This window comes from Drosophila subobscura, chromosome O (genome assembly GCF_008121235.1).
Source record: "Drosophila subobscura isolate 14011-0131.10 chromosome O, UCBerk_Dsub_1.0, whole genome shotgun sequence".
NCBI classification, from domain to species: Eukaryota; Metazoa; Arthropoda; class Insecta; order Diptera; family Drosophilidae; genus Drosophila; species Drosophila subobscura.
In genome coordinates this window covers 3,892,945-3,920,723 of record NC_048533.1, presented here as the reverse complement: position 1 = coordinate 3,920,723, position 27,779 = coordinate 3,892,945, and the positions used below count along the sequence as shown (strand labels likewise).

The following is a 27,779-nucleotide window of genomic DNA, read 5'->3' as shown; positions in this document are numbered from 1 at the left end:
GCCACTTTCGCTCGACAGTTGCCGTTCTTCAGCTCTTCCCAGTTGTTGCACGCAGCCAGAAAAGCAGTTATTGTTGTTGTTGTTGTGGCTTCAACGGTTCTGGCTGTGAGATGTGCCCAAAAGTGTATTTGTCTGTTTGCGGGATGTGGCAGCTTTTAATCAAAGATTTAGCAGTGTGTCCCCAAAGAGAAGCTCCATTTGGTCTGGGAGGGTTTTGTTGGGATAATTGATTTGGCGCTGCATTGGGTATCGGCTTCAGTTTGGCTTATGTGATTGTCAGCCAATGGATGGTATGATGGCAGCTGAATGACAGTCATTTTCCAACGTATTGCAAGAGAGAGCTGATCCTGCAGTTGCAGTTGTGGGAGTCAAACTGTTGGGAAACAGTGGAGAGAGGGGAACAGAGCCCCATAGCAATCCCTCCCTCCATTTGGTTGTAGTTTTTGTGCATTTTCTATTGTATTTTACAGTTAATTTTGAGCTAAACATGTTTTCTATATAGTTTTCGATTCAATTTAGAATGCGGTTAGCAAATAATTCACTGGAAGCTACTCCTCTGCCACTTCATTGGCCATGTCTGAGGCCCTCTCGGCAACAGCCTCGCCAGCCGTCTCCTCTGAAGCCTCAGGAATGGCGGCAGTCTTCCCGCCCAGAGCTAGCAGCGTATCGGGTGGTATGGCATGGCCAACGTCCTCCTCTTCCTCACCTTCCTCGCCGTCGAGCTGGTCGGCCAGCGGCTCTGGCGGCAGCCAGCACGAGCCCTTGACCAGGCGATCCTCAATCTCGGCAATTTCGTTCTTGTAGTACTGATTAAAGTCAGGTCGCTCCCAAATGCTGCGCACCCACTGAAGATTAAAGTCGAGCTTCGTGCAGCAACAGAACTTGCGCGACTTGTGGCACTTGGGGCACTTGGCGGGCTGTCGCGCTGGATGGACGTACGTGTTCTTTTGCTTCTTCTTGCAGCAGTAGGGGCAGACGTGTTTGGGCTTCTTCTTGGTGCTGCAGGGCGCTGGCTCCTTGGCATACACCAAGTGTCCCCGCTTCTTGGCACAGAAACAGCAGTTGCAATCGTCACCCTCGGGCTGCCGCTTGCGCGTCTGCATGCGATCGTAGAATTTTTTGTAGGCAATCTTGATCTTGGCCTCGTAGGCCAGTTGGTCGCTGCAGGACAGCCCATCAAAGCGGGCATAGCTCTCGGCGGACTTACGCGCGGCATGCACCCACACGCACTCGTCGTTGTAGGAGGGTCTGCCCTGCTCGTCGTACGTCAGCTCCGCCTTGGGCTCATAGTAGAAGGCCTTGAAGCCCCGCTTGATAATGGCATAAGCCAGATGAGCCTCCACTTTGTTCATTAGCGACTTTTTGCCCAACTCGTGGAACAGATCCTCCTTCCGCAGTCGCTTCTTGGGCGTCGTATCGATGCAGTAGCACACCTGATCGTAGTGCAGAAATGCATACGTAATAATGTCCACCGTGGACTTGGCCTTGCACTCGTGCAGTCCGCACGTGATCATGATCTGTGCCAGCGTATTGGCCAGATCCAAGACATTCTCCAGGAATATTGAGGAGGCATTCACCTCGCCCAAGCACTTGCATTGCGTGTGCTGATCGATGATGCCCAGTGGGGCATGCCGCTGGCACTCCTTGTGCTGGCAATTGTTGCGGCAGCGAAAGTCCGGCATGGCATGATGGGCCTGCATTTTCAGCGCTCTACCGCGTTACCGAAATTTTGTGTAGAACTTTTGGGAATTTTTTCACGAATTTTACAGAATTTTTTTTGCTTTAAAATAATTTTGTACACCTCGAGACAAGCCAAATGGAATGTGGGACAGAGAAAAGTTTAAAATGTACTAAGGAAAATGTAGGGAAAAGGCTACTGGTCAGAGATTAGAAAGGGGAAAAAGTTGTCTTGGTTGGGACTTGGGAAGGGAATTGTATAATGCAAAAAGGCACCAAAACTACAGCTACAATTTCTAGTGGTGCTTTTTACAATCCAAAGTATTTTCAAATTTAATAAACAATCAGTTCTCGCTGTGCCATAACTTTTCTTCAGTCCTGTTTTCCAAGATTTTCTACAACATTTGCTTAATATAGTTCCTTCAGCTTTACCCTGCTCCAGTCCTGTTTCGTGCGCCGTGTTGTCATAGGCCAAACACCATTTGATACAGAATATATTGTTTGTGCTGCTTGCCTTTTCCTTGTAGACATGGATAAATTTCAATAAGGCAAATATTTGCCAGCAGCCAACAGCGCCGACAGGCCGGTGCCACGGGGAGAGCCAGCGGAAAATTACTGCGACCAAAAACAGTTTTTGCAATTTTCTTGACATTTTTGTCAATTTTTTTGTGACTTGTCCTTTTTTCCTGTACTTCTTTCTGTGTCTACTACCAAAACTGCTTATCCCATCCTTTTTTTTGTGTGTTGTTGGAAAGACATTCGTAATTGTTGATGACGGCATTGAGTCAAATTTATGATTGGAAGGGAAATGCGTCTGGCATTGGAATAAGTTGGTGAGGCAGCAGCAAAGGGCAAGGGCTGGAGCTGAAGCTGAGCTGAGCTCTCGAATGTAATGCCCGAGGGAGTTGTCAGCGCAAATACATCAAAGTGGAATTTATTAGAGCAGCTTTTGCCATATCCGTTTCCTGTCGACAAGTGGGACACACATACTCACACACACACTAAGCAGCACACACAGTCAGCAGAGAAAACTCATCTAAAAGCATTTTGTACGCAACAAAAAATGACAGAAAAAAACTGACAAATGTAAATCCCCATTCGAGTGGAGGCGCTGCTTTTTCGGACAGCCATCAAATTGTTGCACTTTAACCTCGGGCACATGAGTGTAAGTGCCAGTCAGTCAGTCAATCCCTGGCCCGCTAAGAGTCGCTTAATCTGTCTCAGGCAGGCCCATAAAAACTTGGCTTAAATCATAATGAAAGTAAGAGCAGCAGCAGTGGCAGCAGCAGGAGGTGCGATAGCTTTGCCTCAGTTTCCAGTGGCGTTTTCTTTTCTTTTGTTTGCCATCTTTTTCATGTAAGCGTATTAAACTCCAGGCAATCGTGCATAAATCTTGGCCCAGACAAAATGGCCAACTGTTGGGCAAAGTTTTTCCCCAAGCCAAAGTAGCGGGCCGGCATATTGGTTGCTCTAACAATAAAAGTTGCTGGCCTGGAACGGACATGAGGTGTACGCCTGTACAGGCATACAATTTCTGCCATTTTCTTGGCCATTAAATTCTGTTTGCTGCAGCGACCAAACTTGTGCCATTTAAAGTTTTTATAGCGCTGAAAACTGATCCGCTTGAATATATATTTTCTGTGCCTTGGAAAAATATCAATCAACAGCCAAGCAGAAAGTCTGGCCTTAAACACGTATCTTAAGTTTGGCCCTAAGCCAGCCACTCGCATGGTTTGGGCTCGGGGAACGTACACGTCATTCGCATAAACCCCGTTAATGGTTATGCAGACACCAATTACCATTAAAAACGGCCAGCAGGCCTTCTCCAATATACATATAACAGATACCATGGAGGCGCAGGAAAAGCGCTGAAAAAAATACACAAGGAAAATCAATATACACATACATATGTACATATATGTATGCGTGGGTGTGTGTGTGCATGTGTGAAAACGCAGCCGAGATTGAAAAATTCTACTCGACACGGTGCGCGTTTTTAGCTAAGCGACTCGCCATGATTTTCTCCTGCTCCTCTTTCTGTCAGTCCTTTTTTTTGTCCTCTTTTTGAGTGTGTGAGTGCCGGCAGTTGGTCGTTAGACGTGCCATGATTTATAATACTCTGCAATGGCCGCAGGAATAGGAGAACGAGCCACTGAAATGATTGGTATATGTACCTATAGGTCCTGTAGTTCCTCTACCTCTAACCAGATGCCAGATAAATTGTGCAGCGAAAACTGTTGATTTTGTGGTCTCATATTTTGTGGGATAGTTAGTGCTGCTAGATATTGTCTCGCTTGATGGCCGACCATAAGCCTAATGGAATTGCTTGCCCTTTTCGCAGATAAAATACTAATCAATTATGAAACTAATTTGATTACGAATTTTGGTAGCTATTTTGGGCATGTTTAACCTTTACAGACTATTTTTTAGCAGACATTCAACCACTGGAGTTTATTCCTTTCATGGAAACATTTAATCTGATATTTGGGGTACACAAGAACCCGATGGAAAGCTAATTTGAAGTCTTATTATTGCTCTCAACCCTTTTTCACCAAAAGGGTATTCCCTGGTCGCTTGCTGCCAGCTAATTTCACTCTTTTGAATTCTGATTTTCTGTAAGTTCGTGCCAGTGTGTCTGGTTGGCTTTTTTTGCGAGTGGCCAAATGGCGGGACATAAATCTGCAAATGTGATAAATGGTTATAAAGGCAGCGCGTAATGTTTATTTAAAATAATGATGATGATGAGCAGCTGCTTCCACACCAACATCCTCTCTCCCTTTTATGTATATTCCTCTCATGTAAATGGCATTCAGTCCTTGGACGAATGCTCCAAAGAATCCATGCGAAATGGAGAAGAGTACCACTCTCTGGCGACAGGAGCAGACAGACAGACAGCTGTTAAAGTTCTCCCTGTCAATTATTCATAAAATTGCGCATACGTTTGCACTCATTACGCATACACCCCACGTGTGAGTGTGTGTGTGTGTCATACGATATGCGTTTCCTCTTCAAATTGCTTTCATTTCCATGGCACATACTAATTTGATTTATTCACAAAATGCGACATTTGTGTCTTTATATTTTTCCTTTTCGTTATTTTGTTTATTTATTTCTTTTTTATTATTTTTTTTAAATTTATTGTGTTGGGCATTTTATTTCTTTGTGGTTTTTATTTTTCATTGTGTCTCCTTGGCACACAATTTGCATAATTGAGCTGCAGACTTTTTCCACGGAAATCCTTGATTTATGTGGCAGCAAAACTTTACGGCTAACTTCTTATAATTTGTGTCAAATGCTTTCGCACGATATTGTGTGTATAATTTACGCAGAAAATCGAAAAAGTTATGTCTGCTATTTGGTTTTAATATTTTGTTTTGTTTGTTGCGAAAGATTTGCATACAATTTGAGCGCAGTGAGAAGGATAATAATGGATATAAATGAACAGCAGAGGCTGGCTTCTTGTTGTTTAAGTTTTACATTTGCATAGTCTGGAAAATTGTAAAAGATGGGCAACAAAAAGGGAACAGATAAAACAGAAAAAGGGAAGCAGGAAGGAAAGTGAAAGGCAAAACACAAGTCTGTGATATACACACAAAAAGAGCAGACAAAGCCCAGCAAAATTCGCACTCATAATTCCCACATAAATGGCACATGATTAATGCAACATTTTCTGCTAATTTCAGACACATTTTCCCCCATTGATTTCCCATGGATAAACCCTCTTTATAAACCCAAATCAATAAGCCTGCTTGACAAATGGCTCTAGAGTTAATTGAAGCAAAGTGGAGGGTGGTTGAGGCAACCTTCGACCTATCGATGGCCATAGATCAGTACAAGTTACGAATACCAGAGCGCTGTCCCCCCAGGGCCCAATAATTGGTTGGGGTATCATTACAAAGCCATTAAGTTGGCCAATCAAAACCCAATGCAAAAAGTGTACAACCACAAAAGCAGAGCACAGAACAGCAAACAGAACAGAGAACTGAACTCAATATAATTCAATCAAAGCGACAGAGTCAAATGACTCATTAGGTAGAGAAATATCCTGGTATATGCTGGCTGTACCCTAAAACGTTGACACAATCTGTCAGCATTGGATAATTGCCTGATGAATGGCTCGGCCACTAAAATATCCCAGCCATAAGACAAATGAAAGCCCTGATGTCTGATTGATATGATAAATATACACGAAAAAAATTAGCAAAAAAGAAAGGAGAGCGGGCAGGGGCACATAAATCCCCCATGTAGGCTTTTGGGCCCACATGATTGATTGATGTATTGCCCATCGGCCCAAATGAATTCATCATTCATGTTTGAGTGTATCCAACTGAATGTACATGAATCATGCGAATCAATTGAACAGCTGAGAGAGAGCCGAATCATGGGAAAAGGGTGCCTGAAATTTGACCAATTTTCCAGGGTGGAACTAGTAGTTTTAGAGTTCAAAGTATGGCCCAAAAAGTTCGATATTTTCCTTATCCTTAAGTGCACTTTTGCTTGGTTTTTTCTCTGTTCTTCTTGCTTCTTAAATTTCGAGCACATTTTGCTCCATTTTCTAGGTGTCTCAGCTGTGCCTTTAATCAATTTATTTTTATATATATTATGGCACGAGGTTTGGCTTCCACACATAAATATTTAAAGCATCCATTACAACATTTCGTGGAGTGTTTGCTAATGCGGAAACTCATATGCTTAAGGGGGGAGTGGAGCGTACTTTGTGGCAGCATAAAATGTTCAACAAATGTTTTTCTGGGAAACAGAAGAGCAGCCTCTTTGGTGGCAGATTTTTCCGAGAATTTTCAAAAACTCATCGGAAGCACATCAGCCTGAGAAATAGGGCACCTTTCTGCCAGTTTCCGGTGTAGCAACCCTCGCAGCAATAACCCAACTCCTACACATGTTGAATCTAGCTAAGAATTTTGCCATTGCCATTGCTGTTGCTGTTGCTTTTTAGCTGTTGCTTGTTTTAACCATGTCGGCTGGTCGATTACATGGATTGCGCAGCTGGATATCCCCTGGTTGCGTTCCACTTCTGCGTGGATTTGGAACCCTAATTCGAACACGAGTTTCGATCCATTCGATTCCCACCTCCCGCTGTGTGCAACATCAAAGTCTCTTTTGTCAACATCTGTGTGGGTGTTGGCGTGGCATAAAACATGGCTACGAAAGCGTTTTAATCTTAATAATTTATAAACTGCTGCTTTGTTTTTTTGCAACTTTTTTCTCGCATTTTTCTATTGTGGAGTGCCACCTGTGCACTGCTCGCTGTGTGTCTCTCTCTCTTTCTCACTCTCTGTCTCTCTGTGTGTCTCTTGTATCTGCATCGAATTTACATATTTACATTTGTTGTGCTCGTGCCATATGTGTGCCGTTCCCTCCATCCCCCCTCGATTCTGTTTGGGATTAGAGCTGTCGCCGCAGCGAAGCGTTAAGCTGTTGGCAGGGAGAGCGGGAGAGAGAGAAAGCGCAGTTGGGGAGAAAGAGGAGAGAGATAAAGAGCGCTGCTGGGAGGGGAGCTTGAAAGCTGTAACGGCTTTAGCATAGTCTTATCAGGACACATGGATATATCCTGCTACGTGCCGTGGTATGGGTTTACAGGTGGCTTGTGGCTTGTTTGTGGATTTTATCGATTAAATTTATTTAAAATTAAGTCAAAGGCTTACACGGAGATTGATGGTTACGAGAGAGATCGATTTCCAATTGCAGAATGGATGGTAAATAAATTGGTAACCCAATAGCCATTCAACCATATCATCGTCCTCGTCAGTGCAGACTGTCATAAAATCCTACATGTCCTCGACCGCAAAAAAAACTGTCAAGCGGCGGACAGGGCGGCTGCCATTAAATGTCAAAGAGTCAAGCAACGTTTTCATTATTGGTTAAAAAAAAGATAAAACAAACGCAAATGAAAGTATAAAATATCCTCGACCTTGCCCTATGCCCCTGAAACAATTTGTAATTTGCGTATTGAGGCGTGTGATTTTCAGCAGGTGACAGGCGGCGGGCAAAAAGTTGGCCAAACAAAAAGAACAGCAGCAGCGGGGCCGAGAGTGAGAGAGAGCGAACAATTTGTTGTTTTTTACCTTTGGCGCTGTTTGCTCTTTAAAAAGGAAGCAGCCGCGAGGCCGTAAGGCACAGCAGCCGTAAAAGAAAAAACTTTTAACAGACTCAACTCCCTGCCCAGACCCAAATAGAATGCTAATCAAAACGAATGCCAGGGCCCATCTGTCAATTAGAGGATGAAGGTCGGTGTCGCTGCTGTGCTGTGCTGTGCTTTCTTACCCACTTCCGTAACGTGCCTTGTGTTAACACTAATTTGAAAGAATTGTGTGGGTAAACTCTGAGTAGGCAAACACTGAGGAGCCTCTGGAGCAGCTCCATTCCTTATTTGCGCCCTGATTAGTGGCCATTAATTTTGTGGCCTGTACGCTAATGTCTCGTCAATTCGATACGAATGCGATATTGAGTGGAGGCAGAGTTTGTTGTCCCGTTGTGTTAGGTAATATATTATATTTGATTGACACGAGGGCAGGAGGGGATGAAGTACAGGAAATGAGCGATAAACTGCCGAAGGGCAGTACTTAGTGTCACTTTGAGGGCGGAAATGGTTAAACTTTAAAAAGCAGAAAAATATGGAAAATTATACAACTTATTTAGATGCCAAATTGAAACGAAGTTTGGCTTTAAACTAACTTAAAGGTAACAGCAGCTAAGAAATGAAAGTATAACCTTACAGAAAAAATTCCCAAAGAAGTTTCCATCAAACTTTTGTGACCTTGACTTTGGTTAGGTGTAATGCCGCGGGGGATTCCAGTTGAAAAATAACCTAAAATAGTCACGACGATTTGATGAGGATACACTCCAACTCGCACCTCTTTAAGATAGGACAATAAACTATGACACGTAAAAAGATTAAGCCAGAAAGTTAGTATTTTAAGAAAAAATGTTAGACAAGTTGAAGAAGCATAAAGGTGCAACCCAGGACAGCGGAAAATAAACTCCAAACCATAAAAAATTTTCATTTTTTTTTCGCAAGTTTCTTAGACCTTTTTTCGACCTTGAATATGCAAAATTATCAAAGTCAAACAGTGCCTGTCAAAGAGGTGATGTGATTTGAGACGGCAGAAGAAGGTCAAAACTGCTCGAGCAAAGGTAACCAAATGAGGGAACACCGTCTCTCTTCACTTCTCTTTGCTTTGCTAAAACTTAAAAGCCCTCAATAAGTTTTCCTTAGTTTAATCGAAGTTTTTCCAAACTTACATTAACTTGTGGGGTTTTCCCTGGCTTATTTTGCCTCAGTTTTATGCGGTGGAAGCCAGCTTAATTACCGCACCTTTGCAAGTTAATCTTTGTATTATAAATTGCATAAGAAAAATCCCCAAGCCACTTGGCTGCTAAAAGTATTTTTTAAGCCAGCGCTGCATGTGGAAGCTACGAAGTGCAGAAGCTTAGCCCTGGCTTAAATTCCATAAAAGCATTTAATTGTGGGCGGGAATAATGCGGTTATGGGGCAGAAGAAAGCTTAAAAATATAAGAAGGAGGTGAGGCCATCTCCCGCTGTGAGCCACCATGTCCTGCTGCTGCGTTAATTGTCATATTTCTTGGGCAGCAGCAGCACTCGAGTGGTAATTATTTCAGCATTTTCTTACAGCTGCCATTCAGCTGTGTGTGTCCTCTGAGCAAAAGTGTTGCAAGCTTTTTGCAGCACGAAGCAGCAACATCAAGTGCAAGGTTCTGGCAATTAACAAGAGAGCCGAGCCGAGCCGAGCCGCTGCTGCTTCCTACTATCAAAGACCTTGGCTATTTGGGTTTGCCTGCTGCCTGACATTTGCATACGTAAGAAAGAATTCACTGGCTTTTAAAATTCCCCCATTCAACATTTTTGTGTGGGCAAACGGTTTCCCCTCTCTCCCTCTCTCTGAGATTTTCTTGATGAAGAATGTTTATTCATGAACTGTCAAGTGGGTCAAGGTGGGCGCCTCCTACATTTGTGTCATGGGTCGCGTAAAATGGAAATTGTATTCCAAAGAATAGTTGAATGTTTGCCAAGAAAAATGAGGATATTACTAGACTAAAACCGTCAGCGTAGAAAAGGAGAAACACGCTGCCTGTTCGGCATATTTTCTTACATTTTATTGGTTTCTTTTAATCTTCTTCTTTTTTAATCTTTTTTCCGAATACCCTCAAATCGTTTGCTTATTCCCCTGCATTTATTGAACCTCTTCCATCATAGAATCCTATTTCATTATCCATGTTTATTGCTTTTGCCAAACGCTTTACACCACATTTAACACCAGTTTAGGTTTTGTTAAGCCATGACAAATCCCCGTTTCTGTCTCTCCTTTGGCTGCCCGAAAAGCCATAAAATCAAATGACAATTAAGTGGGCAATCAATTTTACAGCTTTGACATGAAATCTCTCATCTTTTATGACCAAAGTGCAAGGACTCGAGAATTCAATTAACGTTTTGAGCAGCAAATGAAACAAAGAATGCTCCGAGTGCTCATTGTCAGTGTCATAATAATCATGTGAGTGCATAAACATAAATAATTCTCTGTTTGTATTTGCCCCAAAAGAGGAAGCACAGCAAGAGAGAAGGGGAGAGAGTGTGGCAACGGAAATTCCATCAATTTAATGGACTTCCTTCCTGTCTCCTGGCACTGGCAATGGCAGTGGCTTCCATTTCTTTTCATTTTTTTCTGGGTCAAGGCTTCAGTCAATGCGCTTTGGCAGAGATTAAGGATAAAGTCACACTTCCTCGTCGCATATTTATTACTGCAGACTGCAGTTGACTTTTGTGTCTCACTGTTGCGGCATTTGATAATTGCCTGCAGCACGGACACGGACACTGCCCCTGCCACATCTACTTCCATGTGAAGTGGCATTTTCATGGCACTGCAGACCATTCCATGAGGTGTTAGTGTTAAATGATATGGCAACAAGAAATGGAAAACAAACTGTTGCAGGTGGGACACTTTTTTTATATCGGGGTTAAAGGTGCGTAAGCCTTGGGGCGTTTTGGGGGGGAGATTTGTATCTAAGGGATAGCCAGATAGAATTTAATGATAGAAGACCAATTTACGGTGGAGTAAACATTAACGTTGGGAAGACTTTTAGCCTATGAAGGGTTCCAATTTCAGTGCATGAACAGTATAAAATTGTATTAATTATAGAATATTTTCCACGTTTCATATGTTCTTTTCCACCTTCAAGGCTGCACATGCCCCGCCAGTGTTGTGTAGCGCATATTGCCAGCAAAACAAACAAGGGGCAAATAGCAAAAATGGCGATTAGGATCATGTGAAATGGTTGTTCTATTCTGGTTATTCTTGGTGTAATAGTGTCACTGGCATTCACATTTTTGTTTGTCTCTATCTCTCCATTTGCTGTGCAAAATTATTACCATGCTGCCAGCCAGCCAGCCAGCCACTCGTTTGCTTTTTCTAATGGGAACTTTGACTGTAGCCTTACATAGTAGTATGTTTGTGTGTACTTGTATGTACATATATAAAAAGCGTTTAGTGTGTGTATTTGAGTGTGTGGGTACTGCCATTTGGTTGGCTGTGGCATTCAGTTTTGATTGCGTGAAATGCAGCCACGGCCACTGACAAGAGGGTGCCCAGCCATTTCGCTGAATTTATTTTTAGTTGAGTTGGGGAAATCCATCTAAAGGATGAGCGAAAAACCCACAAACAGATGGATGGACAGACTGGCGGTTCGTGTTCGCTTATTTTAGTTTAACGACATTGTTTTGTCTGTGGTTTGCATGTTGAATTTCCACTCCCCACACAAAAATTTGCACAAATTTCGCCTAAAAGTTAGTTGCTATTTCTGCTGTTGAGTTTTGCTTTTAGTTGCTGTAAAATGTCACAGGAATTTCAATTTAAAATAAAAAGTTGCATTCAAGTTTGAAGTCCTGAAACCATGATAATAAACATGGTTTTGTCGCTTTGTCTTAAAGTTTGTACAAATTATGAGATAATCTAAATGATTAATGGAATGTAAATGTTTTCCGCTACCCATGCCAGATATTATTCTCCCTTTCGAATCCCTTTTAATCAATCGCCCCAAAAAAGGTAAATCACAAGAGCAGCCTGTCGGACAACCTTCGTTTACCTTCGCTTACCTTAGTTTTTCATGCCAAGAAAATTGCCTTTTTGCAGCTTAACGATGTGCTCTCATTTCCGCTTCATTTCCCGTCAACAAATTTGCGTATAAAAATCAAATACCCCGCCGGCTGGGGGTTCCGCCCTTTAAGCGGAACAAATTGCATTAGTTTTTCCTCGAAAACACACACACACAGAACATACATACATACATACATATGTACATCTACATATCTACAGCCATTAGGAATTGTAAAAAATTTGTATTTTACGATTGCAGGCGCTTTTTCTCACCCCGTCAGCAGCAGTTTGGCACACTTCAGCGCCAAATTCCTTTTTCCACACTTCAACAAAAGCATTTCCTTTGTGGAAAATGCATTCTCTCTCTCTCTATTTTTGCATGTTTCCTTTTTTCTTTTATTGGCTAATAACTAGGCACTGGCGGGGGTGGTTAAATTTTATGGCGCACTTTTGGCGACCCCATAAACTGCAGCTATTTTTGTTGTATTGTTTTTAGAGTTCTGGTTTTTAGTGTTTTTAAAGTTTTGTGTTTCTGTGATTTTTTTTCAGTGCGTGCAACAGTTATGGGCAAGTTTTTTGTTTGTGCTAAATGTTTGGAACAGAGAATAGTATTTTTTTTACTTTGGTTTGGGTTTTTCTGGGCGTGTGGTTTTCTGTGATATTTTGTGCTGTAAACTGGGAGCATTTGCTTTAAGTTTTTAATGTTAAAATATAAAAACCATGATGGATGTTAGTAGTATAGCTAATGAATGGTTTGAGTAACATTCAGCTTAGCTTTTGCCCTTGCTCTACATTTTCCCTTATATCTATAATTACAGGCAAAGCCCTCCTGAAAATCCTTGAACTTCAAAAACCAGCCCCATCCTTATTGTCTATGACATTTTGCATGTGTCCTCATTTGAAATTTAAATTATCAAATGACAGTCCACAGTTGCAGAGAGACAGCAACAAACAGACGCCCAGAAAATCAAATGAATAAATAATACAGTTTCGAATGTGTGATCTTGAATATGTGTGTTTGATTATGAATTGTATTTGTAAGTGCTTGTGAGTGTGTTATTATGAATATGATTTGAGTGTGTGTTCAGGTGCATTTAGAAATTAATGAAATTTCCAATTGTGAGAGACATTTTGCAATTAATTAAATTTCTCCTTTCCTCTGCTGCTGGTTGCTGCTTACCCATTAAAGATAGGGTTCCTCTGCTCTCCCTCCAGTCTCCCTCCTGGATTTCCTCTCCTGATACCCCTTGGGTTTCCACTCCATCTATCCTTTGGTTTGCCTCTGCAGATGCCTCTAGGTTTCCTACTGCTGCCTGCTGGATTTCTTTTTGGCTGTTGATGATTGTAATTGCATTTTGTAGATATATATTTATCTCCATGCACGCGCCTAAAGGCATTTACTTTGCCAATTAACTTAATCTGCTGAATGGATATCTCTAATAATAGCCTTATGAATTTTTAAACTACTTGCAAGTTTCTACCAAAACCAATAATGGATTTTGGAATATTTAATCAATTAAATTGTTACGTTTCAATTCTCTCTACAGCTGTGACAGATAATTCTTTCGAATCCTAAACTTTGCATGTGAATGTTAATCAATTTCAATGCTTGTTTATGAATAAGTTAATTGTGTTGAACATGTTAATTTGTGTGGAAGCTGTGTATGACTACAAAATTATTTGTATTATTTTACAATGAAATTGTAGAATTCAAAGTAGAACTTCATGAATTAATTGCCTAAAATATGGCAATATTCATGGCAGAGTTAAACGTTTAGATAGCTTCATTGGCGGACACTTTCTTATTTCGATTTGAAGCTTAGATTGCAGTAAAGTTTAGTTATAGTTTTCCCATTTTTCATTAAGTAAATTGGAACCATAAAAATAGATACTTTCATAACGAAATTGCATTACAGCTGCTGTTGCTGCTCCTCTTGCCTTCCCAATCGATTCCACTATTTGTCATTGCCTTCACATACACCTTACCATGCCACACCTGTACCTGTAGCCCCGCTCCACCTCTTTGGTCTCTGGTCGTGCCTGAAACCCATTCACACACAATAATTCCAGACTCTTTGCCCAAGCAGGCAATATCTCACACTCTGTTGGCTGGAGCGCCGTAAACGTGGCCGTAAACCGTAACCACAACCATAACCGCAACCCAGGCAAAAGACAATCGAAGCAGCAGATAGAGATGCATGTCCTTGGAGGGGAGGACCGAGCTGGTCTAATAAATTACGTCAGCATTCTATTCTGTTGTGTTTTGTTTCGGTTGCTGGGGTGCGTGTCCGGCCACTGCATACAAATGTGCTAATTTCTATGGAAAACAATTAGTTCTTGCTGCTGCTGTTGGCACTGCCACTGCTGCTGCTGCTGCTCCTGTTGCTGTTGCTGCCACACACTGCATAGAATACACACAGAATTGAGTGACAGCCAAGGAAAGTAATTTTCATTAGTGTATTGTACTGTGTATTCTAGTAGCTAGTTGTAGTCCTCGTCTTTGTGTTTGTGTTCTCTCCTCAGAAGGGTGTGTGCAATTATTTAGTTGATATTGCGTATACGTCATGTGTTGTGGCATTTTGCCTTCTGCCTTTGTTTCTCCCCTACACCTTTTAGTCATATTGTGCCTGAGTTTTGGCTTTAGTTGGAAAACTTTACTCTGGTTTATTGTGTGTGGCCGGATATGCAGGGTTTAATTAGTGCACTCGCAAGTCCACATGTCTCGGCTGATTGTTTTGGGGAATTTGTGGTCGATATATGGAAATTGTTGGCTCAACTATGACTGAGGGGAAAGAGTAAGACCAAAGGCAGCGTAGGCTCCGTAGGCCCAGGAAGTTGTGCCTCTTGAGCGTAATGCCAGGTAGCAATTTGCATTAGATAGACTTTGGAGTAATGGAAACTAGAACGCGACTTTGCATATAAATCACTTTATAAACGGCAGTCAAAGGATTGCCAACTTATACCAGAAAATAGTTAGCAAACCTTTGATTCAAGGTATATGTTGTAGATCGAAGTTGGGCTAACAGCTCCAAAATATTCTCCGATAATATTAAAAATATTTATCTTTATTAGAACAAAGCAAAAACTTTACTTTGTCGCACAAAGCTCCTCCTAAATGCTACAAAAACTGAACACAAATAGTCTCGACTGCCATGTCCATTATCAGCCCTTAAGCCAATTGCAATCTAATTTAATTCTAGCCCCAAAGACTACTACCAACAAACAAACAACTATTTCTATGTACTATTCTTCCAGTTAAAGTGCCAGCTAGAAAATCCTCAAGCAAAAACTAGCCTTAAGAACGAACTCCCTTGCCACCCACGTAAGGCCAGCTTTTGGCCATTACTGTACCACCGAAAATGTTGCTCGCTGCTTATAAAGGCTGCCTGTCAGCTGAATCGAACGATGACTAGAGCAAACTAGAAGGCCACTCTGCCACGAACTTCTGAAGAACACACACACACCCTCACCCACACCCACAGAACTGTACATCTGCACAGCTCCATCTGTTTGGACAGATATTGGCCCAAGGGCCATAACCAGGAAAGCCAGCAACAGAAACAGCAACAGAATCAGGACCAGAAACCACCCTTGAAGCCTCCCCAAGCCAACGTTTTGGGAAGGGCCCGCCCAGGCAATTGCGTGGGTCAGGTAGACTGCAATTGGCAGATAGACAGGGGGAAAGTTCCCGCACCCGCCCGTTATCTAAGGGGTGGCACAATAATCTGAGTTAGTCCGAAAGCAATAAGTGCACATACATTGCGCATACGACATGTGTGACAACACATTTTGGTGCCTGCCTGTTGTCTGCCTGCTCCCTGATGCCTGCCTCTTGTCGCTTCTACATTCGACTTCTACCTTGCAAATTGACACATGAAAACTAAAATTCTGCTGCCAAGCAAAGCCAACCTGCATGTTGTGCGTAATTATGGATAAGGTATACTGTCCATCCAAAAGTAGGAGAAGAAAGGATGTTCCGGAAAGCGCAACACAAACGAAAAGTGGTGCGAAAAGTGTAAACAAAAATCTCTACATAGCTAAAAGGGAATGCCAACATTTAATTTCACTCATAAAAATAATAAAATAAAATAAAAATAAATATTATGATAAAAAACTGCTAAAAATATCAAAAAAATTTTTCAAAATGTATATAAAAATACAAATTTGAATACACATATAAGAAAAATTATAAAATTCGTAGTCGGTCGAAAAAATGTTCTTAAAAATCTTCAATCTTTCCACAATTGAAAACAGAAATATCACAGTCGGTCGAAAAAACTTTCCCAAATATACATACATATGTTCATATGAAATCTCTCCACAGTTTTCCAGAACACCTTCAAGCAGCGCTCTACCCTTTTTCGGGGTTGTGGCAGAGTTCCCCCTGTACTGTCTATGTCGGAATGTATCTCCTCTCTCCGCAAACAGCAACCAGCTTTTAGTAAAAATATACTCGCATTTATTGTACATATCCTGGTGTCACGTGCAGAGCGCTTAGCACAAAATGTTTCTTTGGCCATTGGACATTGTGTGTGTGTGAATGAATGTCCGGGGCTCGGGCTAACAAGATTGTGTATGTGTTGGCCAGCAGCTTTACGCTTCATTTAACAGCTCTTGTTGTTGCCGTATATGCTTATTATTTTTTGTGGCCAACAGCAGCAGTCTCCAGTCTCAGTTGACAGCACCCCAGAGAGGAGTCTGAGAGCGAGTGGACTGCGTGCTGACTTCATATTTATAACATTTATGCAACATTCATTATGTGTGCAGCACACGACACTGCCAACGCCAGTGCCACTTCCCCACACCCAGCTACAGCCACCCACCTCAACCTCTTGATTTTTGTCCACAAAAATTAATATCTGGACATACATACATACATATGTACACCGAGCACCGCAGTCAATTTTGTGGTTTCTCGTCTGGTCACAGTTTTTAGTATGAAAACTGTTTTGTGCTCACTTTTCGGGGCAAGGTGAATAAGTCCAAACAATTTTTTGACAAAAACAAGTTGTTAAATGTTGTTTAGATTTTTATAGATTTTTGGCAGGACATGAAAAGGTTTTAAAGTTGCAACGAAAAAGTTGTGGAGGAGAGAAGAGTTTAGTGGAAAATTTTTCATGATTTTTCCCTACTTTTCTAAATGCTTTTAAATCTTAGCTAAACTCATTGAAGCTTCTACTAAATCTAAACCCAAAACAATATCAGAAATATCTGCTCTCGTTCTACCTTTTTCTTAACCCTAAAAGCTACAGCCATTTCCCATTTTGAATGCCATTTTGAAATTGCGTAAATAATCCAATAGCCGAAATAATCTACAGAACAATCACGTAGGAAACGTAAACCGCAGCAGGCATTAAAAATAATAAAGAAATCAATTGTTAATCAATTGCCATATAAAACGAGTAGAAAAAATGGGCCAAAACTGGCCACGAAAACCAACAAAATAAAACACGCGGCGAAAACGCTACGGAAAAACAAACGCTTGCCGCCAACAAAGTTGTTCAAAAGTTGTCCCTTTTTATACCACATAAAAGAAAACTTTAAGTGCAACCATAAAAGGCATCGTCACAGGGGTTGGAAGGGGCAGCAGAAGGACATCTCCACAGGCGAAGGAAAAGCATCACTTCACGGGGGTGCGGAAAACCGTTGGAAAATGAAGCGATTTTTGTGTGTAAAGACCAGTGGCAGTGCCCAACCCTAACCCTTTGCCCCATTTGACCTTTTCAATCCTCACCAATGTACGCACCATTAACCCGTATCACCAAGCACCGCTTTTCTTGAGCTTTTCCCATTGAATTATATGCTGCGAACTGATTTCCCGCACAAGTCGTAGGGAGAAGCTTATTGGGTTTTTCCCCTGACTTCGCTGTCAATTAGTGTGACCGACGACACATAAATTCCAATTGTTTTGACACTAAATAAAGAAAAAAAGAGCAACAAAAATAATGAATGGCATGAAATTAAGTTGTCTGGCGCGTGCCCGCGCAGTACCCTGCCCCGTGGGACATACATACATGCCATATGAATGATATTTGTGTGCCTTGAGTTCATTTACCTTTCTTTTGGAAGAGAGGATAGGATGCATGTTGGTGGGATTAGGGTGACAGACTGCTAAAACAGAAGGAGTTTTCCACCAGTGGAATTTTGTAGCAGTTTGTCACCAGACATTTTTTGCGGCTAGGAGGAAAGGAAAATCTACACACAGAATAAATTGCCATTTTTCTTTGGGAAAGAATCTGGAATAGTTTTTGTAGTGACAAAAAAAATCTACATACATTTCGGATTTTTTTAATTAAAAATTTTACCCTTAGTCTTTACATTGCCATCGGTGAAAAACGCAACGTGCAAAGCCAGTTCTAAACACTTAAACTGCCAGAAAACGTTGCCTTTGGTGCATTTCCAACCTGCATATGAAATTTCTGGCTTAGTTTAGACCACAGCAAATATTTCCACACCACAAAAAAAATGTTTTGCACCAGGAAGAATTTGACTTGCAAAAGCAATTTCCGCAAATTTCACTTTCTTTTTCTTTTGACATGCCAAAAAACTACATAGAAAGAGAGCGAAAGAAAAGGAACGAACGAGCCAGAGCCGAAAAAAAACTTTAATAGAAAAATATGTCAAGTGTCTGAAGCTTTCAAGAGACAGAAGTTGGTCCAAGAACATTTCCCTATTGAAGGAAATTAAATAAAACTTTTGCCACGGAAAATGCAAAAAAATGAGATTTTTGTGTATGTTTTACTTAACTTATTTTCTCTGCATAAAACAAAAGCTGAAAAGTCAAGGATTGTGTTATATTTTTTCTTACTTGGAGTTGGGATTTCCCAACCAAATTTGTTGAAAAATTCAAATTGTTTTTCGCGACGAAGCGGCAGCCCACGTGGCACAAGCGAGCCTAATAAAACCAATTTGCGTCTGACAACACGAGAGCTGAAAAGCCTGTGAAAAACAGAAGGCCAAGCAAATGCAAACAGAAAGCAAGGACTGAAAATTTCGCATAAAAAAGATGGGAGAAAAACACAAAAAACAATAAATTCAATTAACTTGCGCCGCTGCTTGTTCTTTTTTTTTAGGAGGGAGCGGGGTGCGGATGTTTTACTCTGCTGGCAAAACATCAGCATCCATTTTGCTCCTGGGGCTCGCCCCCCGAAAGCTTACTTAACGCCATTTTTATGAGCTGGCAATATGTGCTCTGCCCGGGAAAGAGAGAGAGAAAAGAAATGTGATACAATAAGCAACATGAAAGCAAATTAATTTGCTTAATTGTCAGCTAACATTTTTTGTTTTATGTATTTTTATCAATTTTTTCTTATGCCTTTTGTTGTTTTATTAAAAGTAATTTTTTAGCGAATACATCTTTCATAATGCGTTTTCCATGGAGCTTAGGCATATAATTTTGATGGGATTTTACACTAATTAAATGATATTTGCTCATGGGTAAATGTATTTAATTAAAGCAGAGGAATAGGCATTATGGTTAGGAATTTTAAATGCGGGAAACGTGTTTATTTATGGGATAGATAATTCGATTTTCAAAAGAATAATTGAATTGTAGGGAAAACATGGAACAATACAATATTTACAGTGATATAGAAATACATTAAAACGAGAAGGGACGTGTGAGACGCTTCTGACGCGTCACAACTTTTATACCCGGCACTCATTACTACATCTGCAACTTAGCGGTTATTTGTCAAATTTTACATTTTTTCTTCATCTGTCATCTACATCAACAACACTGCTCACGCCAACACGCTCCTTTAGCTCGCCACCCTCCCCTATAGACACACACTGCAGAGTTTAGGCAGAGGCAGCGGCAGAGATGTGTCAGGGGCAGAGGCCATAAACAGCGCGAAACAGAGTGTGAATGCTGCGGGACGGGGTGGGTTTGGCCACTGAAAATTAATTTCTCCATTGTGGCTATAATAATGATCCAATCGGATCCCATTTTGGTGATCTGATAGATATGGTCATTCCCTACGGAATGGCGTTTTTTGTTAAGGAGGCGGGGCTCATTTTTGAAATACACCTATAACAGTGTGAGCATACAGAAGGCTGGATGCAACATTTAGTGGCTCTAGCTTTTATGGTCTCTGAGATCAAGGCGCTCAACAATACGGACGGACGGACAGACAGACATGGTTCAATCGACGCGGCTATTGATGCTGATCAAGAATATATATACTTTATGGGATCGGAAACGTGTCCTTCGTTACATATGTATATCCACTTTGTGCACAAATACAAAATACCCTATTCACTCTTCGAGTACCGGGTATAAAAATTATGCAAGGAGAGAAAAACTGCCTTTGCGTGCACCCACACTCACTTATCGAGAGGTGCAAGTGTAAGGAGAATTGTTTTTGGTTAATTTCGAGAGCGTAAAGCCATAGGGTACGGCAATAAACAAAACAAAAATAAGTAAAGGAAAAAAATGATCGTCACTGAGAAAAAAATATACGAGCATTTGCGAAAACAAAGTATAAACTGTAAAGCAAACATAAAACATAAATTTTCACTTGCCTTTTACATTCTTCTTTTCCTCATTGCGCTTCTTCTTTTCGCATGTGCCGTGAAGCACTTATTGTCCTCTTTACACACATGCATACGTAACCCGCGCGACGATACGACGAAACGAACGAAACGAAATAAATGTAACGGGATCGAGCGAGAGATTCTAATAAGAGCACAGATTTTGGGCACATTAATTTAGGGTGAGGCATTGGGACGGATGTTCGTACGCACACACTCAACGAGAGAGAGTCAGACTTGCACGAATTGGGTTGCCTCACCCTATTAGGGGACACTTGAAATGAGAGCGCTGACACTCGCTCTTCTTTTGCTTTTGCGCCTCTTCTTTTTTTTCTTGCGCTTTTATATGACTGCACGGTAAAGGGAGGGGACAACTTCACGCCTTTTGGCACATTTTCACACACACACATTGCAAGCCCTTGGTGCAAATTTAGAACATTTTAGCTCTTTGTACGCATGTATGTACATACATTTGTTCGAAAAAAAAAAACACATTTAACACTTCACTTTCACATATTGCCGCATATTTCCAACGCCGATCTGCTTTTAGCCTTGTTGTGCTCCTCCGCAATTGATCTCGCATTTTTTTGCCCATTAAATGCTCAACCATTTCACCATATTTCACTAACACACACTTCACTTTCACATATTTCACAATTGATCTCGCATTTTTTGTCCACAAAATGTTCAAACATTTCACCATATTTCACTGCACTTCACTAACACACACTTCACTTTCACATATTGTCGTAGATTTCGCATATGATCTCGCATTTTTTGTCCACAAAATGTTCAACCATTGCACCACATTTTATTTCACTTCACTAACACACACTTCACTTTCACATATTGCCGCATATTTCCATCGACGATCTGCTTCTAGCCTCGCTGCTGTGCTCCTCCGCAAATGATCTTGATTTTTATTGATTTCACTAACACACACTTGTTGTTGTACACTGCACAAACTGCACGATACTTTTTCCCGTTTAGTTTCCCGAATTTTCCCTTAATTTCCCGATTTTACCCGATTTTTCGATTTTTCGCGGACCGAATCCGTACCGGACCGAACGCGCTGACAAATTTTAACTTCTGAGTGGGGATGAGGAAGCTGCAAAAAAAGTAAACTGCGTAGGTGTTGGTGGCTTGGGCCGCGCTCCCCTACTCTCAAATCTAATGCACATACATTGTGACGTGCACTTGGGCCTACTGCTCTCTGGGTTTTGAGCTAGCCGACCAGACCAGATCAGTGTAGGGTGAATCTACGTTTTGCATGGGATTTGCGCTCTCTTTACATTTAGCTAATGAGGAAGTGAAGAGGAGAAAGAATAAGAAAACATTGAGAGCGAGAGAGCAAAGTAACGGCGAAAGATTGCGAGACTGACTGTCGTTCTTTTGCCTTGTATGAGTGAATAGGAGATACACTTGGATTCTTGGTGTTGGTGGATTATGAGTCGCTCTCCTACTTTTGACTCGGAAATTGTAAAGGGAGTTACATTTAAGATTTGTTATACAGAAACCATCATAATGCGCCGTTTCTTCTTTTTTGCAAATCGAATGCACAGAGCAGTCGAATGTATAGAGCAGTTTGACCTTCCGTCTCTGGAATTTGGTGCAAGCCGAAACTCTCTTTGCTTTTGACTAATTGTCAGTAAAAAAGGAGAGAAGAAGAAGATGCGCTGCTGGAGTGCAGGCTTGAATCAAAATGAAATAAATCGTCCCGGAAAAGATTTCTTTCACGTGATCTCGTTCGGAAAATGCTTAGAAAAATGTGGAAATTTTGAATAGAGTTACATTTAAGATTTGTTATACAGAAGCCATCATAATGCGCCGTTTCTTCTTTTGGTTGTTTCTGGTTTTCGTGTGAGAGCGAGAGAGCATAGTAACGGCGAAACAATGCGAGACTGAACTCTGGCGTTCTTCTTGCCTTGTATGAGTGAATAGGAAAGACAATTGGATTCTTGGTGTTGGTGGCTTTTGGCTCGCTCTCCTACTTTTGACTCGGAAATTGTAAAGGGAGTTACATTTAAGATTTGTTATACAGAAACCATCATAATGCGCCGTTTCTTCTTTTTGCTTTTCTCTGGTTTTCGTGTGAGAGTGAGATAGCAAAGTAACTGTAAAAACAACACAAGACTGAGCTCTCTCGTTCTTCTTTCCTTATATGAGTGAATAGGAAAGACAATTGGATTCTTGGTGTTGGTGGATTATGACTCGCTCTCCTACTTGCAAATCGGATGTACATTTATTGTGTCTAGCACTTTGATTATCGGTCTCTGGAATTGTCAGTAAAAAGGGGGGTGATGAAGAAGATGCGCTGCTGGGTTTAGCTACTGCAAATTAATCATTCTGGCTATAATAATGGTCCAATCGGATCCCAATTGGTGATCTGATAGATATGGTCATTCCCTACGGAATGGCGTTTTTAGTTTTCTGCTATCTTCAAAATTGTCGATTTGGGAGGTTTCCGCCCTTTTGCGGAGGCGGAAGGGGGCGTGGCTCATTTTTGAAATACACTGGTTTCAGTGTGAGCATACAGCAGTCTGGAGCCAAAATTTGGTGGCTCTAGCTCTTATAGTCTCTGAGAACTAGCCGACAAACAAGACGGACAGACGGACAGACGGACGGACGGACAGACAGACAAGGCTCAATCGACTCGGCTATTGATGCTGATCAAGAATATATATACTTTATGGGGTCGGAAACGTTTCCTTCTGTGCGTTACATACATTCACTTTGTGCACAAATACAATATACCCTATTTACTCTTCGAGTACCGGGTATAAAATGCACAATTTAATTAGATTATAGTAATACCATGATTCATTTTAAAGCATAAATTGTTAGTGCCTGAAATAAAAGTCTTCAGATGTATAAAGAGCTTTAAAATTGATGTATAAATTTAACAGATAAAGTATCAGACATTTTCTAGATTTTTTGTTTAATAAAATTCCATAAATCTTTAATTATAATAACCCTACATTACGGTCACTCCTAAGCTGCATATCTCTTGCACCACTGCCCATAAAATAATAAATAGTTAACTAAGTCCTTCGGGTGACTAAATAAATAACAAAAAATGCACAAAAAATACATTCAATTATATTTCTTGAACAAAATTATACAAAATAAGCATCTACAAACAAACGAAACCAGATGGAAATAAAATAAATAAATAAATCAAAATAATGGCAACCAAATCCGCTTAGGAAAATTCAAACAAACAAGGACAACAAAAATAATAAAACACGAGTAAGAACGTTTGTGAGACGCTTCGTACGCGAAACAACTTTTATACCCGGTACTCAGTCACGATATTTGTATCTTCGTGGTTTTTTTCGAGTTTTACATTTTACATTTTTTCTACATCTTTCATCTACTTCTACACTTCTCCCGCCAACACGCCCTTTTAACTAGCCACCCTCTCCCAGTGCCTCACACTGCATAAGGTAGAGTTTGCGAGGGAGAAAGAACTAACAACTAAAGGCAATCATAAGCTAAGCTGAGTCTTCACACAAACTTTGGTTACTCCAGCTGAGTGAATTTTCTAAAAACGAGGCGTCAAACAAGCCGGACAGACAGACAGATATAGACTCAACTTTTGATGCTGATAAAGAATATATATTGTTTATAGGGTCAGAAACGTTTCCTTCTGTGCGTTATATACAAACACTTTCGCTCACAAATACAATATACCCTCTTAACTCTTCGAGTACCGGGTATACCAACATTTTCCAGCGAAAAGAGAGCCCTTTTGTGCAATTGGGCGGGGATTCTTTGTGTGTAACAAATTTTAAACCCAATTGTAATTTTGCGACTTTTCTGTTTATATATTTGCAGATCCCTGTCATCCATATGAACCATTCAAGTGTCCCGGCGATGGTAATTGCATTTCCATTCAATATTTATGCGATGGTGCACCCGATTGCTCCGACGGATACGACGAGGATATGCGTCTTTGTACAGCGGGTAAGTCTCCATCATCTATCTCTTTCTGCCCCAAACATAAGCCATAAATAATTTGCTTTGGTTTTTGTATGCTTAGAGAGCTGCCAGTGATTGGCATTACTTCCATTACTTTATCCAGCTTGTGTGTAAAATGTTGTACACATTTCCTTGCAAATTATGTTGCCTGAGGGCTGGCAGCCACATCAAAGTTTTTGCTTCTTTCGCAGCGTGTTGCACATTTTATGGCAGCTGCTCATCTAATCAAATTATAACAAGTTGCAGCCAGGTTTATGTGCGAAAAAGGTAAAAACATCCAAAAGTTGCACTAGTTTCGGGGTCTTCATGGTTTCAGGGTCAGGGGAAATGAGTTCTATGTCAAGCGTGAAAAGACCTTTGAAACTTTCATAAATTGGTAGAGAAATTTGTTTAAGAATTAGCGCTTGTTTGAAGGTTTGCTTTAATTAGGATTCAGTGGGACCTTTAAAATGAAATTTGTTGCCAAAGGATTGCTACAAAGGAGGTCATTCAGGACTACTGATGGTTGCCTGAATGTGCGCTTAAATCTCAGCGTCTCTTAGGAGAACTCGAAGAGTAAATAGGGTATATTGTATTTGTGCGAATAACGGTTGTATGTAACGCACAGAAGGAAACGTTTCTGACCCCATAAAGTATATATATTCTTGATCAGCATCAATAGCCGAGTCGATTGAGCCATGTCTGTCTGTTCGTCCGTCTTGTTGAGCGCCTGGATCTCAGAGACTATCAAAGCTAGAGCCAGCAAAATTTGCATCCAGACTTCTGTATGCTCACACTGTTACAAGTGTATTTCAAAAATGAGCCACGCCCCCTTCCGCCTCCGCAAAAGGGCGAAAACCTCCCAAATCTACAATATTGAAGATACAAGAAAACTAACTAAAAATTCCGTAGGGAATGACCATATCTATCAGATCACCAAATTGGGATCCGATTGGATCATTATTATGGCCACAATGAAGAAATTAATTTGCAGTGGCCAAACCCACCCCGTCCCGCAGCTTATATTTGTTTTTTTCACATTCTCTCATTCACACTCTGCTTCGCGCAGTTTGTGGCCTCTGCCCCGCACACGTCTCTGCCTCTGCCTCTGCCGCGACTCTGCCCTGACTCTGCAGTGTGTGTCTCTAGGGGAGGGTGGCGAGCTAAAGGAGCGTGTTGGCGTGAGTAGTGTTTTTGATGTAGATGACAGATGAAGAAAATATGTAAAATTTGACAAATAACCGCTAAGTTGCAGATGTAGTACTGAGCGCCGGGTATAAAAGTTGTGACGCGTCAGAAGCGTCTCACACGTCCCTTCTCGTTTCTTTTCAATTTTACCCCACCAAACTTTTCTCTCAGAATTGATAGTTTTTCGTGAATATCGAAAACGTCCCAAAACGAAGCCACACCCCTGAAGCCATAACAACTTTTCACATCAGAAACGGCCGCACAGGCTGAATTGATTTACAATCGGCTCAATAATGAAATCAAATTTAAAACCAATTAAAGGAGAAACTTTAATTAATTCGGAGCAGTCCATAAATGCAATTAAAATTTAAGTGAAACGATGTCAGATAGTGGAAAATACACTATAATACCCATGGAAGAGTAATGGCTACGGCAATTACGTACTTTTTATATAGTTTACATAATTATGTCAGGCAGGGCTGAGTTCTGATACTAATTTTACACCCATACTCTAAGCGAGAAACAAAACAAAAACAAATAAAAGCCACACAAATTGGGCTTGAAAGTTGGGTTTTTCTTTTGGAGCGCGGGTGGAAAAAGCGGCAGCGAAACTTGAGGCCAAAACAGCAAATTGTTGCTGCTAATTGCCAGCCATTCTGTTTGGCCTGAAAGTTGAGATAACAACACCACACTTCAGTCCCTCTCCAGCATTCCCTCTTGCTTTTTTTCCTCTCTCTTTTCTTTAATTTTCCCACTTCCTATACTGCTCGTTCCGCTTCAACCTGCACAATGGCATACATTTTCCTCGGGTTTCCTCCATTGTTAGCGGCAAAAATAGAAGCAAAACATACTATGTTTTTCGACAATGAAATCATTTAGGAAGTGTCGGTGGCTCTGGCATCCGGCGCTGGCTTAAGTTATGGCTCCAACCTCGTGAATGTCTTTGATAAATTATGCGTTGGGTTTCGCGTTACCAGGACAGGGACTCTCTACCTCGCACCCTCCCCAAGGACCAAGTGACTCCTCTTTTGTAGGTCTCGTCTCCCAGGCAACAGTTGAAATACAAAACGAATGCCAGAGGCCAATTTTTTTTGTTGCTTTGGTAAGACCCAGAACCGGCACTTGTTTAATTGCTTGACTGTACTTTCATATCCTTGAGGCGAACACAAATTGCTGCTTAATGGGTAATAATTAATGTTTAAGCTCTACCGATTGTAAAGAAACAAAGAGTTGCAGAGAAGAGAGTGATAAGAGCATGAACAAGTAAAAGTTAACAAGTCAAGGATAAATCGAGCAGAAATTTATCAAGAATTTACAAATAAATGTGTAGCAGATAAGCGCTTTAAATTGCTTTAAACTCCAACAAACTAAACCACAAATCTTTATTAAATTAATATTTATAAGCCCCGCTTCCCCCTGCAAAGTTCAAGCAAAGAAAATTCCAATTACATCAAAAGGAGTATTCAAATAAAACTTGGAATAATTATCCCTTAAATTAATTTTTCCCACTTATGCAAATGGCAAAAAAAACCCTTCATTAAAACTCCAGTCATGCACTCAGTTTTTGGAAGCATCTTTTAGGGTTTATTTTTGGTTCATTTTCAACGTAAAATTGCAATAAAAAACCCTTCGAACGAAAACTTTTAACACACTGCACTCGAATAGCCATGCCCCGAGGGAAATTAGCATAATTTTGCATACATTTTATAGGGCCAACACAAAAAGTTTAAAAATGTTAACCCCCGCGCAGCAACAGTGTATCGGGGTGGGGTGGAAGCAGCGGATCCCATAGCGGAATTGCCACGTAGGACTTTAATCTAAACGACTGATATATGTATGTATGCACCTCGATGGAGTGGAATATGTAACAAGTTAAAGGCAAACAACAGGCGACAATCCAAATGTCCCACAGCACGAAGAGCACCCAGACCGAGCCCCTCTTCCATGGCTATGGGTTACTCCTCTCATGCTACTAGAAGTCCCTTCTGCTCTAATACCAGTGGGTTATCCCTACGCCTCCCTCATGCTACTAGTATGCCCATTCTCCTCTGCCATGCTACTAGTATGCCCATTCTCTTCTCCCCTGCTACTAGGTCATCCCTGGCGGTGTATACAATGCAAGGCGGAACAGAAGCTCATGTAGGCGACACAACAGGAAAAAATATGCACAAGATAAGATAAGACGTCCCAGATACCCTCCACCAAAATAACAACAGTGTCAAAACTGCCAAGAGATCCCAAAGACAAGATGAAATATGGAAAATCAGAGACAAATTCTATGGTTTTTGTCTCAGA

At 41.0% G+C, this 27,779-nt stretch overlaps 2 protein-coding genes across 2 annotated transcripts in view; one reads left to right on the top strand and one right to left on the bottom strand.

Annotated features, from left to right (window-relative positions):
• The window catches only part of LOC117896364 (IDLSRF-like peptide), a 43,643-nt gene that overhangs the window by 9,567 nt on the left and 6,297 nt on the right, over positions 1-27,779 (top strand). Inside the window, exon 2 of the mRNA XM_034804640.1 lies at positions 24,174-24,302. Within this exon, the coding sequence (XP_034660531.1) occupies positions 24,174-24,302 (129 nt within the window). The remainder of the gene's footprint in view (positions 1-24,173; positions 24,303-27,779) is intronic.
• LOC117896360 lies at positions 445-16,848 on the bottom strand. The gene is made up of 2 exons (XM_034804635.1): positions 16,827-16,848; positions 445-1,731 (listed from the first exon to the last, which is right to left on the bottom strand). The coding sequence occupies exon 2, from the start codon at positions 1,698-1,700 to the stop codon at positions 549-551; it is 1,152 nt and encodes a 383-aa protein (XP_034660526.1). The 5' UTR covers positions 1,701-1,731; positions 16,827-16,848; the 3' UTR covers positions 445-548.

What these genes read in the sequence shown, in the direction of transcription:
- LOC117896360 (XM_034804635.1), bottom strand. Translation starts at nt 1,700, where the DNA reads ATGCAGGCCCATCATGCCATGCCGGACTTTCGCTGCCGCAACAATTGC.